At 45.6% G+C, this 15,810-nt stretch overlaps 3 protein-coding genes across 3 annotated transcripts; 1 reads left to right on the top strand and 2 right to left on the bottom strand.

Annotated features, from left to right (window-relative positions):
• Positions 1-659: 659 nt before the first annotated feature.
• LOC109403859 (dynein axonemal light chain 1-like) lies at positions 660-1,654 on the bottom strand. The gene is made up of 2 exons (XM_019676759.3): positions 1,317-1,654; positions 660-1,258 (listed from the first exon to the last, which is right to left on the bottom strand). The coding sequence occupies exons 1-2, from the start codon at positions 1,469-1,471 to the stop codon at positions 808-810; spliced, it is 606 nt and encodes a 201-aa protein (XP_019532304.1). The 5' UTR covers positions 1,472-1,654; the 3' UTR covers positions 660-807.
• Positions 1,655-1,736: 82 nt separating this feature from the next.
• On the bottom strand, positions 1,737-4,012 carry LOC109403858 (probable tubulin polyglutamylase ttll-15). Its single transcript, XM_019676758.3, has 3 exons — positions 3,873-4,012; positions 3,607-3,806; positions 1,737-3,542 (listed from the first exon to the last, which is right to left on the bottom strand). The coding sequence occupies exons 2-3, from the start codon at positions 3,634-3,636 to the stop codon at positions 1,905-1,907; spliced, it is 1,668 nt and encodes a 555-aa protein (XP_019532303.3). The 5' UTR covers positions 3,637-3,806; positions 3,873-4,012; the 3' UTR covers positions 1,737-1,904.
• Positions 4,013-13,830: 9,818 nt separating this feature from the next.
• LOC115264229 (diphthine methyl ester synthase) lies at positions 13,831-15,265 on the top strand. The gene is made up of 2 exons (XM_029867760.2): positions 13,831-14,253; positions 14,334-15,265. Exons 1-2 carry the CDS (start codon positions 14,119-14,121, stop codon positions 15,117-15,119), a joined length of 921 nt encoding a protein of 306 aa, XP_029723620.1. The 5' UTR covers positions 13,831-14,118; the 3' UTR covers positions 15,120-15,265.
• The last annotated feature ends 545 nt before the right edge of the window (positions 15,266-15,810 follow it).

Here is a 15,810-nt window from a genome sequence, read left to right as displayed (position 1 = left end):
GTGAACGATTTTGTGGGCGATTCTGATCCAGCAACGCTGTAACATTTGGTCCTTCTATCTGTCTACAGGTGAGCGATTTTGTCGGTCGTTTCTGATCCAGCCACGCTGTAACATTTGGTCTTTCTGTCAATCTACAAGTGATCGATTTTGTGGACGATTCTGATCCAGCAACGCTGTAACATTTGGTCCTTCTATCTGTCTACAGGTGAGCGATTTTTTCGATCGATTCTGATCCAGCCACGCTGTAACATTTGGTCTTTCTGTCAGTCTACAGTTGAGCGACTTTGTGGGTGATTCTGATCCAGCAACGCTTTAACATTTGGTCTTTCTATCCGTCTACAGGTGAGCGACTTTGTGGGTGATTCTGATACAGCCATGCTGTAACATTTGATCCTTCTGTCAGTCTACTGATGAGCCATTTTAATCCTATTACCTATATTAACCCTTGTAATAAAATCATACAGTGCGTTGTAGTGTGAACAATAAACTAGTACGCATGCGGTATTACCGTGATATCAAGAAGTCTCATCAACAGTGAAACACAATACTGTGTATACCTTGATTACTACTATATTCAGAATTCAAAACGATGACTGATAGATTACACGTGACATCGTCAAAAGTATCAACAATGACCAGAACCGTCATAAAACTCTCTTCCTCTCTACAGATAATGCTTTTATTGATATTCTACAGAAGTATCTTAAAAAATACTTTGTAGCGATACATACTTAAACTTCTATTTTCGTTTAAGTGTTATGTAATAGAAAGCACTGTGCATCTTCTAAGTTAGAATGCCTCTTCAACTTAAGCCTTCTCCGGTTGTCCAGCTGGTTGTTGCGGCTGCTGACTATCGCTCTCCTCCCGGATTACCGTTTCTCCATCGAGCTTTCTCAACGACAGCAACCGTTTGCTTGCTTCCGCACGCCAGACGCTCTCCTCCATGGATTCCACCAAAGGATTTCCGGCAAACAGCAAATCCTCCAGCATGGGCAAATCGGCCAACCGGTTGAACTCGACCCAATCCTTCACCAGGTTGTTGCTCATGTACAGCACCTTGAGCTTTTTCAGCACGTTGATCCCCTTCAGTTTCTCCACCAGGTTGTAGCTGATCCAAAGCTCCTCGAGGGTGTCGCTCACTCCTTCCAGTCCGGAAATGGCCTTGATGTAGTTTCTGCCCAATGAGAGAACCCGTAGGTTCTTCATTCCGCTCAGGCCGAAGATTTTGTCGATCATGTTGGTCGAAAGCGATAGTTTCCTGCAATGAGATCTCGGAATAATAGGCAGCTCATTTGCTAGAACATTCCAAGCCTTACTCGCAGGCAACCAGCGTGGAGAAAGTGGTGTCCATCTTCTCTATCGGAGGCCACTGGAAGCACAGATCGATTTCCTTATCGTCGCAGGAGTTGGTCTTCGTTCGATCCTCGAGTCGTTTGAGGGCTTCCTTGATTGTGGTAGCTTTGGCTGTCATTTTCGTGGAATATTTGAAGAATGCAACTTGGGCGTAGAATTTCAAAACTTTGAACTACGCGATCGAATAGATTTTGCTATTGATGGAAATAAACAATTGATCGGTTGTCTGTGGTTACCGTTCGTATTTAGTAACGGACATGCTCAAAAGAAATGGTAACACGTGCATTGAATCAACAGGTGGAACAAGATGGCCATCGTAGAAGAACTTTCCGTATACGTATGAGGAATATGGAGTAATAACAAGTATATAGCTATGCTACCAACTAGTTCACATGATATGTTTATTTTCGTTCGTTGCTATCAATATTCAACAATTTGTCACCATGTCATCCAATAAGTTAAGTTAAAACCTAGATTAAAACATCTTATCCTAGTGTAAGTACGAGTTTGCACTGGAAATTTCCTAAAATTCTAAACTGGAATGTCTTCTTTTAAAAGCAATACGACCGATCCGCCTCGCACTTGGCATCGAACCAATGGCTCATCCATCGGTTTTTGGCACTCAGATCCTCCGAGTGCTGCCCGAATATCCGCTGGTCCGCTTTTGGCACTGGAAAAATTCGCTTCATGTCCCCTCGATTCAGGTGTTCCCTGTACGCCGCGTGCAATTCACGTAGATCTCCTCCGCTGAGACAACTTACGCAGAGTGCACATTCCTCGGGAGCGCACGATTCCAGGCAAGGAGCTTCCGTACAACGGTTTGGCTCGACTACGATGTTTTTCAGAGAGGAAATCATTGCTTCGGTGTCGGTTGAATGCTTTCGGAAAGATTCCCGGCGAAGATCCGATCCTACTCCGATCATTCTGAGGAAGTTGTAGATCACCTGTTCATACAGTAGGCGGTTCGGCTTAAAGTGAGCTGACGAGAGATTCGGACTCATGTTGGCTTCCATGAGAAATACGCGGAGGTTGTTGTCCACTACCAAGTCGAAGCGCATCATTTCGAAGAAGTTTCGCTTGCTGGCGTACCGTGGTAGGACTCCGGCAATAAGAGATTCTTTTTTGAGTATTGCTAATCTGATGGCGTCCTCGACTTGTTCCCAGATTGTTGAAGGATCACGTCCAGTGCTTCGTATATAAGCATCAAACGATTCCTTCATTCCGAAGCCTTGTTTCGTATAGTAAGGCTTCAACGCTGGGACCTCCCAAGTTGGTAGATAATCGTCGCCCACTATGTACTTGTCCAAGTTCATCGGATCGAACGGATAGTACTCGACAGGACAATATCGGAACAGGATGTCACCTTTGTAGATGTAGACCCGAAGCGGATCAATCGAAGTAATAACCGTGTACACCCCAATGTCGAATTTGTAGCCATCTACCAGGAGAGGATCGTCGATAAATTCTTGAATAAAAGTATCGTTGCTCTCGAAGTCGATTTCTTCGATCTTCTTGATTTGGATATGTCGATGTTGGTTGTTCTTCTGGACGAATCGCTTGTTCGGGTTTTCTTGAGCATACTTCCTAAACTTCTCCTCTTCGCTTGGTAGTTTGAATGCCTTTGGGATGTAACTCATCTCCGTTGTTGATAAATCAACCTTATTCGTAATGTACCCTGATCCTGGGAAGTGGTTGACCAATTGATGTGGTTTTAAATGATGTAAGTTAACTTTCCTGAAAGGATAATCATGGGCCCAAAGTAGATCCCAGTCTTCCGTATCATTCCCCACCTGCTCCACTCCAAATCGCTGGAGAACATTCTTCACGTGTATCAAATGATCACCACTGGGATTGCGACCATAAATCCAATATTTTGGCCGACTCCCATCCCCTCCCGGTATCACCTTTTCAACTATTCTAACCTCGGGTTTACACTGCACGTTCGGTTCATGGTGGCGAGTCTGAGATTCCTTCACCTGAAAAATACTCGAAAGAGCATCCTTTGGAAGACATTGAGTCAGAGTTGCGGCCAATATGGTCACCGTGAAGAATAGAATCTGACCGCGCTTCGTCCGCAAATCGAAGAAGCAATTCAGCTCTTCGACTCGCTGAACAACCTGATCGACTTGATCTTTTTCCACTACCCTGGTTTCCGGTTGATGTGATGGTTCTTGCGTTGCTTCATCTCGCTTAAAATAAATGTGTTATTTTAGCGTTCAAACTTTCAACAATAGACGCAAACGTGTTAATTACCTTTTTTCTATCGGACTTTCGCCGCTCCATGCCGCACTATTTAAGTAGGTCAATGTGGACACTGGCTGGTTTAAGTGTGCTGCTACATACGCATGAGATGAATTTTAAGCGCTTGGTGTATATGGAAGAAACGACCTAGCACTCTATGGAGATTGCTTTGTATCACAGATATGATATGTGGTGTCTTAGATGCTTAAATGCTTGAAGAAGATCGAATGATATAGTTATTTTTTGCTGTGTGACGATTCCAAAATAATAAAACTTACTTTTGGTGGACCTGGAAGAATGTGAAAGACGACCAGCCCACTTCTGCAGCGTCCAGAAATGGAATGAATAATTCACGCCGCAAATTTGTTGTCAAACGTCACGGCTGGGTGAGCGCATATCCAAGGTAGTTGGGCGCCACGCTGGAATGCAAGGTTTTTGGAAAATATGTTTTGAAATGAATTTGAGTGATTTAAAATTTCTTCCGAAGGAATTCCAGGAGGAATTCCCGAAGAAATTCCAGAGAGAATTCCCGAAGGAATCGATTATTAAAGCTAACTTTTCCGCTTCTACATCAAAACAAAAGCGCCACCGTATAGAGATAAGTGACATTTCAACACACGAACACTAGCGCAAATTTTTCCTCACACAAAAGTGCACGCCGATTGAAAGGCTATTCAGATTGCATATGCAAATATTACCCAATCGAATTGGGTAAAACGGGTAAATAATGATAAAACTAACGTCCGGGGCAAGAGTGCAAATATTTTCCTCGCAGTTTCACAACTACATCTACTAAAAAGGCACGCATACATTTGAACGTGATTACCTCTATAGACGAGTGCACCGATGAACTGAATTCATCGCGGTCCGAGAATTTTGACACTACAGCGGGGTCGCTTCCAATCAGAAGTGATAAATTTCCAATCAGAATTGAACAATTCTGATTGGGAACGACCCCGCTGTAGTGTCAAAATTCTCGGACCGCGATGAATTCAGTTCATCGGTGCACTCGTCTATATGGATTGTAACACAGTGACAGCAGTCGAGTTACGTCAAACACACAAAGCTACGGTGGCGCTATCTGTTTATTTCATAGCGACCGTTTTAGTTATTTTAGTGATCCATTCCAGGAGGAATTCCCGAAGGAATCCCCGAAGATGGTCTCGAAGAAATGCCAGGACAAATTCCCGAAGGAATTCCATGGAAATCTCCATGCACATTTCGGAATTTCGGATGAATTCCAAGCGAAATTCCATAAACAATTTCCATGAGAAATTCCACAGAATTCCCAAAGAAATTCCAGGAGGAATTCTCGAATGAATTCCAGGAGAAATTCCCGAAGGAATTCCAGGAGGAATTCTCGAAGGAGTTCCAGGAGGAATTCCCGAAAGAATTCCAGGAGGAATTCCCAAAGGAATTCCAGGAGGAATTCCCAAAGGAATTCCAGGAGGAATTCATGAAGGAATTCCAGGAGGAATTCCCGAAGGAATTCCAGGAGGAATTCCCGAAGGAATTCCAGGAGGAATTCCCGAAGGAATTCCAGGAGGAATTCCCGAAGGAATTCCAGGAGGAATTCCCGAAGGAATTCCAGGAGGAATTCCCGAAGGAATTCCAGGAGGAATTCCCGAAGGAATTCCAGGAGGAATTCCCGAAGGAATTCCAGGAGGAATTCCCGAAGGAATTCCAGGAGGAATTCCCGAAGGAATTCCAGGAGGAATTCCCGAAGGAATTCCAGGAGGAATTCCCGAAGGAATTCCAGGAGGAATTCCCGAAGGAATTCCAGGAGGAATTCCCGAAGGAATTCTAGGAGGAATTCCCGAAGGAATTCCAGGAGGAATTCCCGAAGGTATTCCAGGAGGAGTTCCCGAAGGAATTCCAGGAGGAATTATCGAAGGAATTCCAGGAGGAATTCCCGAAGGAATTCCAGGAGGAATTCCCGAAGGAATTCCAGGAGGAATTCCCGAAGGAATTCCAGGAGGAATTCCCGAAGGAATTCCAGGAGGAATTCCCGAAGGAATTCCAGGAGGAATTCCCGAAGGAATTCCAGGAGGAATTCCCGAAGGAATTCCAGGAGGAATTCCCGAAGGAATTCCAGGAGGAATTCCCGAAGGAATTCCAGGAGGAATTCCCGAAGGAATTCCAGGAGGAATTCCCGAAGGAATTCCAGGAGGAATTCCCGAAGGAATTCCAGGAGGAATTCCCGAAGGAATTCCAGGAGGAATTCCCGAAGGAATTCCAGGAGGAATTCCCGAAGGAATTCCAGGAGGAATTCCCGAAGGAATTCCAGGAGGAATTCCCGAAGGAATTCCAGGAGGAATTCCCGAAGGAATTCCAGGAGGAATTCCCGAAGGAATTCCCGAAGGAATTCCAGGAGGAATTTCCGAAGGAATTCCAGGAGGAATTCCAGGAGGAATTCCCGAAGGAATTCCAGGAGGAATTCCCGAAGGAATTCCTGGAGGAATTCCCGAAAGAACTCCAGGAGGAATTCATGAAGGAATTCCAGGAGGAATTCATGAAGGAATTCCAGGAGGAATTCCCAAAGGAATTCCAGGAGGAATTCCCAAAGGAATTCCAGGAGGAATTCCCAAAGGAATTCCAGGAGGAATTCATGAAGGAATTCCAGGAGGAATTCCCGAAGGAATTCCAGGAGGAATTCCCGAAGGAATTCCAGGAGGAATTCCCGAAGGAATTCCAGGAGGAATTCCCGAAGGAATTCCAGGAGGAATTCCCGAAGGAATTCCAGGAGGAATTCCCGAAGGAATTCCAGGAGGAATTCCCGAAGGAATTCCAGGAGGAATTCCCGAAGGAATTCCAGGAGGAATTCCCGAAGGAATTCCCGAAGGAATTCCAGGAGGAATTTCCGAAGGAATTCCAGGAGGAATTCCAGGAGGAATTCCCGAAGGAATTCCAGGAGGAATTCCCGAAGGAATTCCTGGAGGAATTCCCGAAGGAATTCCAGGAGGAATTCCCGAAGGAATTCCCGAAGGAATTCCAGGAGGAATTTCCGAAGGAATTCCAGGAGGAATTCCAGGAGGAATTCCCGAAGGAATTCCAGGAGGAATTCCCGAAGGAATTCCAGGAGGAATTCCCGAAGGAATTCCAGGAGGAATTCCCGAAGGAATTCCAGGAGGAATTCCCGAAGGAATTCCAGGAGGAATTCCCGAAGGAATTCCAGGAGGAATTCCCGAAGGAATTCCAGGAGGAATTCCCGAAGGAATTCCAGGAGGAATTCCCGAAGGAATTCCAGGAGGAATTCCCGAAGGAAGTCCAGGAGGAATTTCCGAAGGAATTCCAGGAGGAATTTCCGAAGGAATTCCAGGAGGAATTCCCGAAGGAATTCCAGGAGGAATTCCCGAAGGAATTCCAGGAGGAATTACCGAAGGAATTCCAGGAGGAATTCCCGAAGGAATTCCAGGAGGAATTCCCGAAGGAATTCCAGGAGGAATTCCCGAAGGAATTCCAGGAGGAATTCCCGAAGGAATTCCAGGAGGAATTCCCGAAGGAATTCCAGGAGGAATTCCCGAAGGAATTCCAGGAGGAATTCCCGAAGGAATTCCAGGAGGAATTCCCGAAGGAATTCCAGGAGGAATTCCCGAAGGAATTCCAGGAGGAATTCCCGAAGGAATTCCAGGAGGAATCCCCGAAGGAATTCCAGGAGAAATTCCCGAAGGAATTCCAGGAGGAATTCTCGCAGGAGTTCCAGGAGGAATTCCCGAAAGAATTCCAGGAGGAATTCCCGTAGGAATTCCAGGAGGAATTCCCGAAGGAATTCCATGAGGAATTCCAGGAGGAATTCCCGAAGGAATTCCAGGAGGAATTCCCGAAGGAATTCCAGGAGAAATTCCCGAAGGAATTCCAGGAGAAATTGAAGGAATACGGTGTGGGGAGGGCTGGACGGAATGAACAGACGCGGCTCAAACAACAACGAACAACCCGCATAGAAAAATACCATTCATGCCATCGTTCTTATTATACAATATCCATTGGTGAAATGATAACAATACAAGCAGTAATCGTTTTATGATAAAATGATTTGGATTTAAAAAATCCAATCATTCAGAATTGTTTAAGGATCATTGAACATATCATAATGATACGTTGAATAATGTTTGAATAATTTTTGTTATTCGGATGAAAAAAAAATCCAGCGAAAAAATACTGTTTTTGACTGTTTGTTCACTATATGTACTCGGTATTTAATAGTTAAATTAGGACACCATCATGTTATTATTCATTGTTATCTTATTAACAATGCCGATGATTGGCATTTTTATGTTTGTCACTTTTCTTCCACTAAGGTTGCGTGCATGTACCATAACTTTCTTGATCGCGAGCGGAGTTTCGAAACCCCTTGGAAGTTTCAGTTTCTAGCCATTTCGGGAATCAATATCACTTGCAGTGTAGTTTAAAGAGCCGAGGTCTTAAATAGAATAAAATATAGAGAAAGTATACGTTGCTCTGCTGGTACCAATGAGCCATTTTACGAGACGTTTCCGATCAGCTGATCGCTCATTTCATGAATGAAAATTTGACAGGAGGTTGCGCCCAAGCCCGTGAGTGTTAATATCAATATCAACACTGTTGTCGTTTCGTAAAATAGACTATAACGAAACTCGGCACACAAAATAATTGTAGCGCTGGCTGTTTCAGGCTCAAATTGTGACAACTGATAACTATGCTGCGATTACTGGTTCCGGCGAGCAGTTGCATCCAGCTAGTCATTGTAGGTCACTATATAACTGACCTTCCGATGCGGTCAATTCTGGTAAAACAAGCAGATTCTTTCCTCTTGTCCGGCCGTCCGGCCACCCACGTTCAAGTCTACAAACTCAGCAGGCTTTTATCTTTTAGAACTTGTACCACTTTAACGCACTCGTGACCACCAATTCAATTTGGTCTAGTACGGAGACACCGAGGCACCGCGCGACGAACAAGCATCAATAATACGGTTCGATTCCAGATCCAGCAAACTAAAAACACCGCAAATATAAACAATTATTCATATAATGATACAAAAACTTGACAGTGCCCGGCAAGTGCTCGCAGGGGTGTGTATTTTTTTCTGGTCGATAAAGCAGATTTGATGAAATATTTCAATATTGTTTTAATTATTCACTGTATCGTAAAAAATATGATAAAGTGATTATAAAATGAATAATATCGGTAAAATTTTGTTCGAGAAAATTGGCATTTTTGAATGGTAACGATACTTAACAACCCATTCGGTCTATCATAAAATCCCTTTGAATGATAACTGCTATCATGGATATGATTCATTGTATCATTGATTTATAATCCTGATTATGATAATACGAATGATAGGAAAATTATATTCTGTATAATTGCTGTATGATACCGTTTTATTCGGGAAGTTTTATTAATCGTAAAAAGCTTCTGTACACTTCGGTGCCTTGGTGTGGAATAAGGTTGAAAATTTTCAGGAGTGTCAAAGACAGTTATCCAACGCCTACCTCGTTAACACCCCCTCTCGTTTGGATATTCCTATCTCCTTCCGCAGTTCCTCGAATCGTCCAGTGTCCAAGGATTTCGTGAAGAAGTCTGCTACTTGATACTTGCGTCTTCACATCCATTTGGTGAAAATGGAATCCTCGTTGAACACCGACGGCCAGGACCATTCGTATCGTCGTCAGCTTCGCAACAGGGGCATACGTTTCGTGGTAGTCAAATCCAGATTTTTGCAAGAATCCCTTGACGACCAGTCTTGCCTTTCGCCGCACAGGATTTCCTTCCTCATCTTCTTTGGTACGAAAGACCCACTTGGATTGGAGGGGTTTGACGCCGGCTGGACATGGCACCAGTTAAAAAGTCGAAAAACTTACCTGGGAGCTTGCGCTCCCGTTCACTACGCCTGGTGTTAGACTCCGAACAGTCATTTGTGCTCATTCTGCGAATGGAGTGACGTGAGAAAAGTCGGAGTCGTATATCGAGGTGAGAAATCTCGACTCGAATGAGGTGACTCTCCATTTGATTTACACGGCGAGTCACTTCATTCGAGAGTGGATTCCTCATCTCGATATACGACTCCGACTTTTCTCACGTCACTCCATTCGCAGAATGAGCACAATTACCTCTCAATTGTGAAGGGAGCGCGCCAGGGTTTTCGAATTGATCGTCAGATTCAACTTCAGCTTCATCTCCGTCGCCACTCGATACCGGAATCGGATCTTCCTGATTAACCTGCTGATCAGTCTCCTCGGCCGGATACACCGTCGGAATCACCAACGGAACTTTCGATTCTTCATCATCTTCTAAAGAGTACGGTAAAGAGTTTTCGTCGAATTTGATGTCACGGGAAACGAAGACCTTCCTCGATGTCCTATCCCAGTGTCGATAGCCGTTGGGTGCATAGCCAATCATCACTGCTTCCCGACTCTTGTTATCTAGCTTCTTCCTCAGTTGACCAGGCACCCAGGCAAACGCCTTGCATCCGAAAATCCTCAACTTGGAAAGGTCAGGTTTGGCACCGGTCCAATACTCAGCAGGTGTACGATTATCAGGAACAGCAACAGTAGGGCAACGATTCAGGATATACGTACCAGTAAGCACCGCTTCGGACCACATGTACTTCGGCATATTCGAGTCAATCAGCATTGTCCTCACCTTTTCAACCAGGGTGCGGTTGAATCTCTCCGCAACACCGTTCTGCTGCGGCGAATACGCTACGGTTGGTTGGACTTGAATTCCCTTCCGTCTGTAGTACGCTTCTTGTTCCTTCGAGCAGTATTCCCTTCCTTGATCTACTGTAAGTTTGCTGATCCATTTTTCAAACTGGGCAGTCACCTTGGCAGTCACCATCGCTTCATACTCTTGAAAACGACCAAATACTTCAGACTGTAATCATCGATGAAAGACACAAAGTATCTTGATCCGTCCCAGGCCGGGGGATCTATCGGCCGGCCCGCAGACGTCCGAGTGTATCCGCTCCAGTAAACGTCCAGTTCTTTCACGAGTTCCATCGAAGGGCTCTCGGCATTGCTTGCCAAAGACACAGGTATCGCAGAATCCAACAGCATTGACCTTCGGCCCGATTCCTTCCGCCATATTGTACCGCACCAACGTGTTCATCATGGTCTGGCTAGCGTGACCCAACCGACGGTGCCAGAGGTTCCCAACATCCATGGCGCAAAGATTTGCTGAAGCGCCTGCAACATCCAAGTCTAAATCGAGCACATATAAATTACCTCTGAGATTTGCTACTCCGACAACCGAGTCATCTTTCTTCATGATCGCTTGATGCTTTCCAACACGGCTTGTGAACAGCACATCGATTCCACCTTGGGACATTTTCTTCACGGACAGCAGGTTTCCTCTCAGCTCGGGGACGAAGATTACGTTTTTCATCTCGAAGCGCACACCTTCTTTCGAAAGCCCGGTTACTTCTCCTTCGTACTTTCCAACGATCGAAACGCCGTCCTTGGCCACATCTATCACGAACGGTTCTTCAAGCTTCCTGACTGACTGCATACAATCCACGTTGTTCACGGGATGATCGCTACATCCGGAATCGACTACGAAACTCGACTGCTTCCGCTCCACTTGCGCCGGCATCTTGTTGACCATAAACGAAACCGATTTGCTTCCAACAGCAGCATTGACCTTACCTTCGGGCTTCTTTACGCGACAATCCTTCTGCATGTGGCCTTGTTTGCCGCAACGATGGCACTTGCCGGAAAACGTCTTAGATTTCTTGCTTCCTCCTCCGACAAACGCAGCGCTTCGATCCTGACAAGAATCTTCCATCCGATCAGGTCTCTTGGATTCTTCTGCCAGCAATCGTTGCTTCACGGTCTCCAACGTCAGGTCGTTTTCACCGATGTTCTCCAATGCCGTTACCAAAGAGTCGTAGCTGTCGGGAAGGGTCAAAAATAACTGCGACACCGTATCGTTCTCCTCGAGTTTCGCGCCAGCGGTCTTGAGTTGTCGCACGATGTCGTCGAACTGCTGGAAATGATGCCGCATTGAAGTTCCCTCCTTCATCCGAAGTCTCGCCAGCTGTTTTCGTAGTAGTGTCTGACTTGCAACAGACTTCTTCGCGTAGGTATCTTCAAGGGCCTTCCACATATCGCGAGCCGTCTCCTTGTCCCGGACTATACCAAGACACTCATCGGAAAGGAATCCAACCAAAAGAGATTTCGCCTTCCGATCTGTCTGCAGGAACTTCGCTCTTCCAGCATCCGCTTCACCGGAGACTGGCTTCGTTAGGACCTCCGAAACTTCCGCTGCATCCAGATAGAGTTGAACACGAAAACGCCAGTTCTCGAAATTCGTTCCGTTCAGCTGCGGAATTCCGGAACCTTCCTTCGTTGACGAGCCCATAACCTGAAGGAATACGGTGTGGGGAGGGCTGGACGGAATGAACAGACGCGGCTCAAACAACAACGAACAAGTTTTATTAATCGTAAAAAGCTTCTGTACACTTCGGTGTCTTGGTGTGGAATAAGGTTGAAAATTTTCAGGAGTGTCAAAGACAGTTATCCAACGCCTACCTCGTTAACAGAAATTCCCGAAAGAATTCCAGGAGGAATTCCCCAAGGAATTCATGAAGGAATTCCAGGAGGAATTCATGAAGGAATTCCCGAAGGAATTCCAGGAGGAATTCCCGAAGGAATTCCAGGAGAAATTCCAGGAGGTATTCCCGAAGGAATTCCAGGAGAAATTCCCGAAAGAAATTCCGGCAGGAATTCCCGAAGGGATACCAGAAGGAATTCCCGAGAAATTCCCGAAGGAATTTCAGGAAGAATTTTCGAAGGAATTTCAGGAAGAATTCCCGAAGAAATTTCAGGAAGAATTCCGGAAGGAATTCCAGGAGGAATTCATGAAGGAATTCCAGGAAGAATTCCAGGAGGAATTCCAGGCGAAAGAATGCCAGGAGGAATTCCCGAAGGAATTCCAGGAGGATCTCCCGAGTGAATTCCAGGAGGAATTCCCGAAGGAATCCCCGAAGAAAGTCTCGAAGGAATGCCAGGAGAAATCCCTGAAAGAATTCCAGGAGGAATCCCCGAAGGATTTCCAGGAGAAATCCCCCAAAGAAATCCAGGAATACTTCCCGAAGGAATACCTGGAGCAATTCCCGACATTCCAGGAGGAATCCTCAAAGGAATTTCATAAGAAATTTCCGAAGGAATTCCCGAAGAAATTCCAGGAGGAATCTCCTAAAGAATTCCAGGAGGAATCCCCGAAGGAATTCCCGAAAGAATTCCAGGAGAAATTCCCGAAGGAATTCCAGGTGGAATTCCCAAAAAAATTCCAGGAGGAATTCCAGGAGAAATTGAGGGAATTCCCGAAGAAATTTCAGGAGGCATTCCCGAAGGAATTCCAGGAGGCATTTCTGAAGGAATTTCAGGAGTCATTCCCGAAGGAATTCCCGGAGGAATTCCCGAAGGAATTCCAGGAGGAATTCCCGAAGGAATTCCTGGAGGAATTCCAGAAGGAATTCCAGGAGGATTTTCCGAATGAATTCCAGTAGGAATTTCCGAAGGAATTCCAGGAGGTATCCCCGCAAGAATCCTGAAGAAATCTCCGAGGGAATTCCAGTAGGAATCCCCTATGGAATTGCAGAAGGAGTCCTCGAACAAACTTCAAGATAAATCCCTGAAGAAAGTCTCGCAGGAATTCCAGAAGGAGTCTCCGAAGGAAGCCTCGAATGAATTCAAGGAGGAATTCTTGATGAATTCCAGGACGGATTCCCGGAGAAACTCCTATAGAAATCTTGGAAGAAACTCTTGGACCAATCCCTGAATAAACTTCCGGATCTCTGAAGCAACTTTTGTGGAGTCTCTGAACTCTCATGGAGGTATCTTTGGATCCCTCTGAAAGAATCCCTGAATGAATTTCTGGAGAGATCCCTGCAGAAACTCCTAGAGACATCTCTGAATGAAATTTCTCTAGAATAATCTTTGAAGGACCTCCTATGGGAATTCCTGAAAAAATCTTCAGGATGAACATAGGAGCAAGACAGATCTAACGAAAGAAAATCTGTGTTCGAAGTGTTTTTCAGAATTCCTCACAGTTGCTCAGATTTTCTTCCACTTCCGTTTTTTGGATAAACTCATGGACCATCTAGAAGTGTCGCGCCCCTCTCGACTGACCACACACATCGGTTCACCGCGAGTTCATCCGCGTGCGATCAACTTTCACGCGCGCACTAAACGCGCCCCAACTGTCAAACTCGGCACTCACACCCTCGCGTTCGCGTGCGAGAGGGGCTCGTTCGCCTCGTAAACAAAAGCAAAACACCGCGCGGTCTGGTTGTTGGCTTATCGCTCAGTCGGAAAACACAAAATTTCACATCGTTCGTGTTGCACGTGCGCGCGTTTTTCACGGAAAGAAACAACCCAGTCCAGTAATCCCACCCGATGGTCGTGGAACAGTGGTAGTTGCCACGCCAGCTGATTCAATTATCAATCAATCAACCACAGTCAAGTGAAACAGCTGATTGTTAGTTTCCTTTGTGTCGTCGGCGGTCCACAGTCGAGTCGAGAAAGTGACTGAACCTGTAGCAAGATGTTCTACGTGATTGGTCTCGGATTGGGAGATCCCAAAGATATTACCGTCAAGGGTCTGGAGATTGTGAAGCGGTGCGAGCGAGTCTATCTGGAATCATACACTTCGATAATGACCTGCGGGCATGAGAAACTGGTGAGTATTCGTGTTCGTTCTCGCAATATGGATTGGACTTGTTTGTGCATGAATGGACTTGTGATTGTTTCGCATTTTAGGAGGAATTCTACGGTCGTCCACTGATTCTGGCGGACCGGGAGCTTGTGGAGAGCGGAGCCGATGATATCCTACACAATGCCCATTCGGTGGAAGTGGCGTTCCTGGTCGTGGGTGATCCCTTCGGTGCCACGACCCATACAGATCTGTTGATCCGGGCTAAGGAGAAGAATATCCCCTATCAGGTGATTCACAACGCATCGATCATGAACGCCATCGGATGTTGCGGATTGCAGCTGTACCACTTTGGCGAAACGGTCTCCATCCCCTACTGGGACGCAAACTGGCAGCCGGACAGTTTCTTTGACAAAATCATTGCCAACCTGGAACATGGATTGCATACACTCTGCCTGTTGGACATCCGGGTCAAGGAACCGACCCTGGCCTCGTTGACCAGTAAAAAGCGAGAATACGAGCCACCTCGGTTCATGAGCTGCAGCACGGCCTGTGACCAGTTGTCTCAATTGATTCACAAGCGCAGACTCAGCGGAGAGGCCAAGCATCATCTGTTCAACGATCGGAACGTGGTGATCGGATTGGCCCGGGTTGGTCACGAATCCCAGGAAATTAAGGCTTGCACCCTGAAGGAGATGAAGCAGTCCGACCTGGGTGATCCGCTGCATTCGTTGATCATTCCGGCCGAGATGCACCCGATGGAGGTGGAGTTTTTGCAGCAGTTCTGCGACGAAGATCTGAAGGAGCTGCAGAAGAAGGCGCGGCGCGATGAGCTGACCAGCATATTCAAGCTGGAGACGACGCTGGACAGTACGAGCAATTCCAACAACTAAGTCAACTCCGGGGTAACGGTAAGACCAAAGGTCGAGCGAAGCTCACTGCTATTAAAGTTGTTCTTTTTCTATTGATTTAATCATTTTTAACAATGATGAGTGTTGCGCTTATCTTATGTGCTAATATACATACTGTGTGAAAGTTACTCTATTGTTCGTTTTGTAAGAGAAAGCCATTTTCAGAAGAAACATTTGCCTACTTGTTGAGAAGGCAGATGTTAATTAGAAAAGAGAGAACAGCAGGCACCAAGAATTTTCATGTTTCGGAGTCCCACAATACTGTATGGTCATAACTGCAAACGACAAACCTTCTTTATAAGCTCGTAATTGATGGAAATCGATATCAAATTGATACTTGTTGATTTGGTTAATTAGGATTCATAATTGTCCGGTAATTGTGCATAGTGGGTCGCATAAAAAAGCTAACTTTATTACTTGCAGTACCTAGCTAGCTTGCTATTTGATGAAAACATTCGCGAAATGATGCGATTTGCTTTCGACAACGAATACGTTTTCACCCATTCTCGCTTTATTCAATCAATCTCCCATACGAGTAGCACACGAACGGACTCAACACTGATCAGCATAGCTGACTCTTCCTTTTCGCCGTTGAGCCGTTGCGTTCTAGCCAAGCATCTCTTTTCATCGCTTTCGATGCTTTTCGACAGCTTATCGCGAAGCATCGTTGGCT

The sequence above is a fragment of the Aedes albopictus genome, chromosome 1 (assembly GCF_035046485.1).
Source record: "Aedes albopictus strain Foshan chromosome 1, AalbF5, whole genome shotgun sequence".
Classification (NCBI taxonomy): Eukaryota; Metazoa; Arthropoda; class Insecta; order Diptera; family Culicidae; genus Aedes; species Aedes albopictus.
The sequence above is the reverse complement of the archived record's forward strand: the minus strand, read 5'-3'. Positions and strand labels throughout refer to the sequence as shown.

Excerpts from the sequence above, each read along its gene's own strand:
- LOC109403859 (XM_019676759.3), bottom strand. The coding sequence starts at position 1,471 with ATGACAGCCAAAGCTACCACAATCAAGGAAGCCCTCAAACGACTCGAG. Across the intron at positions 1,259-1,316 it reads TCCACGCTGGTTGCCTGCGA|GAAACTATCGCTTTCGACCA; the intron begins GTAAGGCTTGGA and ends ATCTCATTGCAG.
- LOC109403858 (XM_019676758.3), bottom strand. The coding sequence starts at position 3,636 with ATGGAGCGGCGAAAGTCCGATAGAAAAAAG. Across the intron at positions 3,543-3,606 it reads GAAAGTCCGATAGAAAAAAG|CGAGATGAAGCAACGCAAGA; the intron begins GTAATTAACACG and ends ATTTATTTTAAG.
- LOC115264229 (XM_029867760.2), top strand. The coding sequence starts at position 14,119 with ATGTTCTACGTGATTGGTCTCGGATTGGGAGATCCCAAAGATATTACC. Across the intron at positions 14,254-14,333 it reads CCTGCGGGCATGAGAAACTG|GAGGAATTCTACGGTCGTCC; the intron begins GTGAGTATTCGT and ends TTCGCATTTTAG.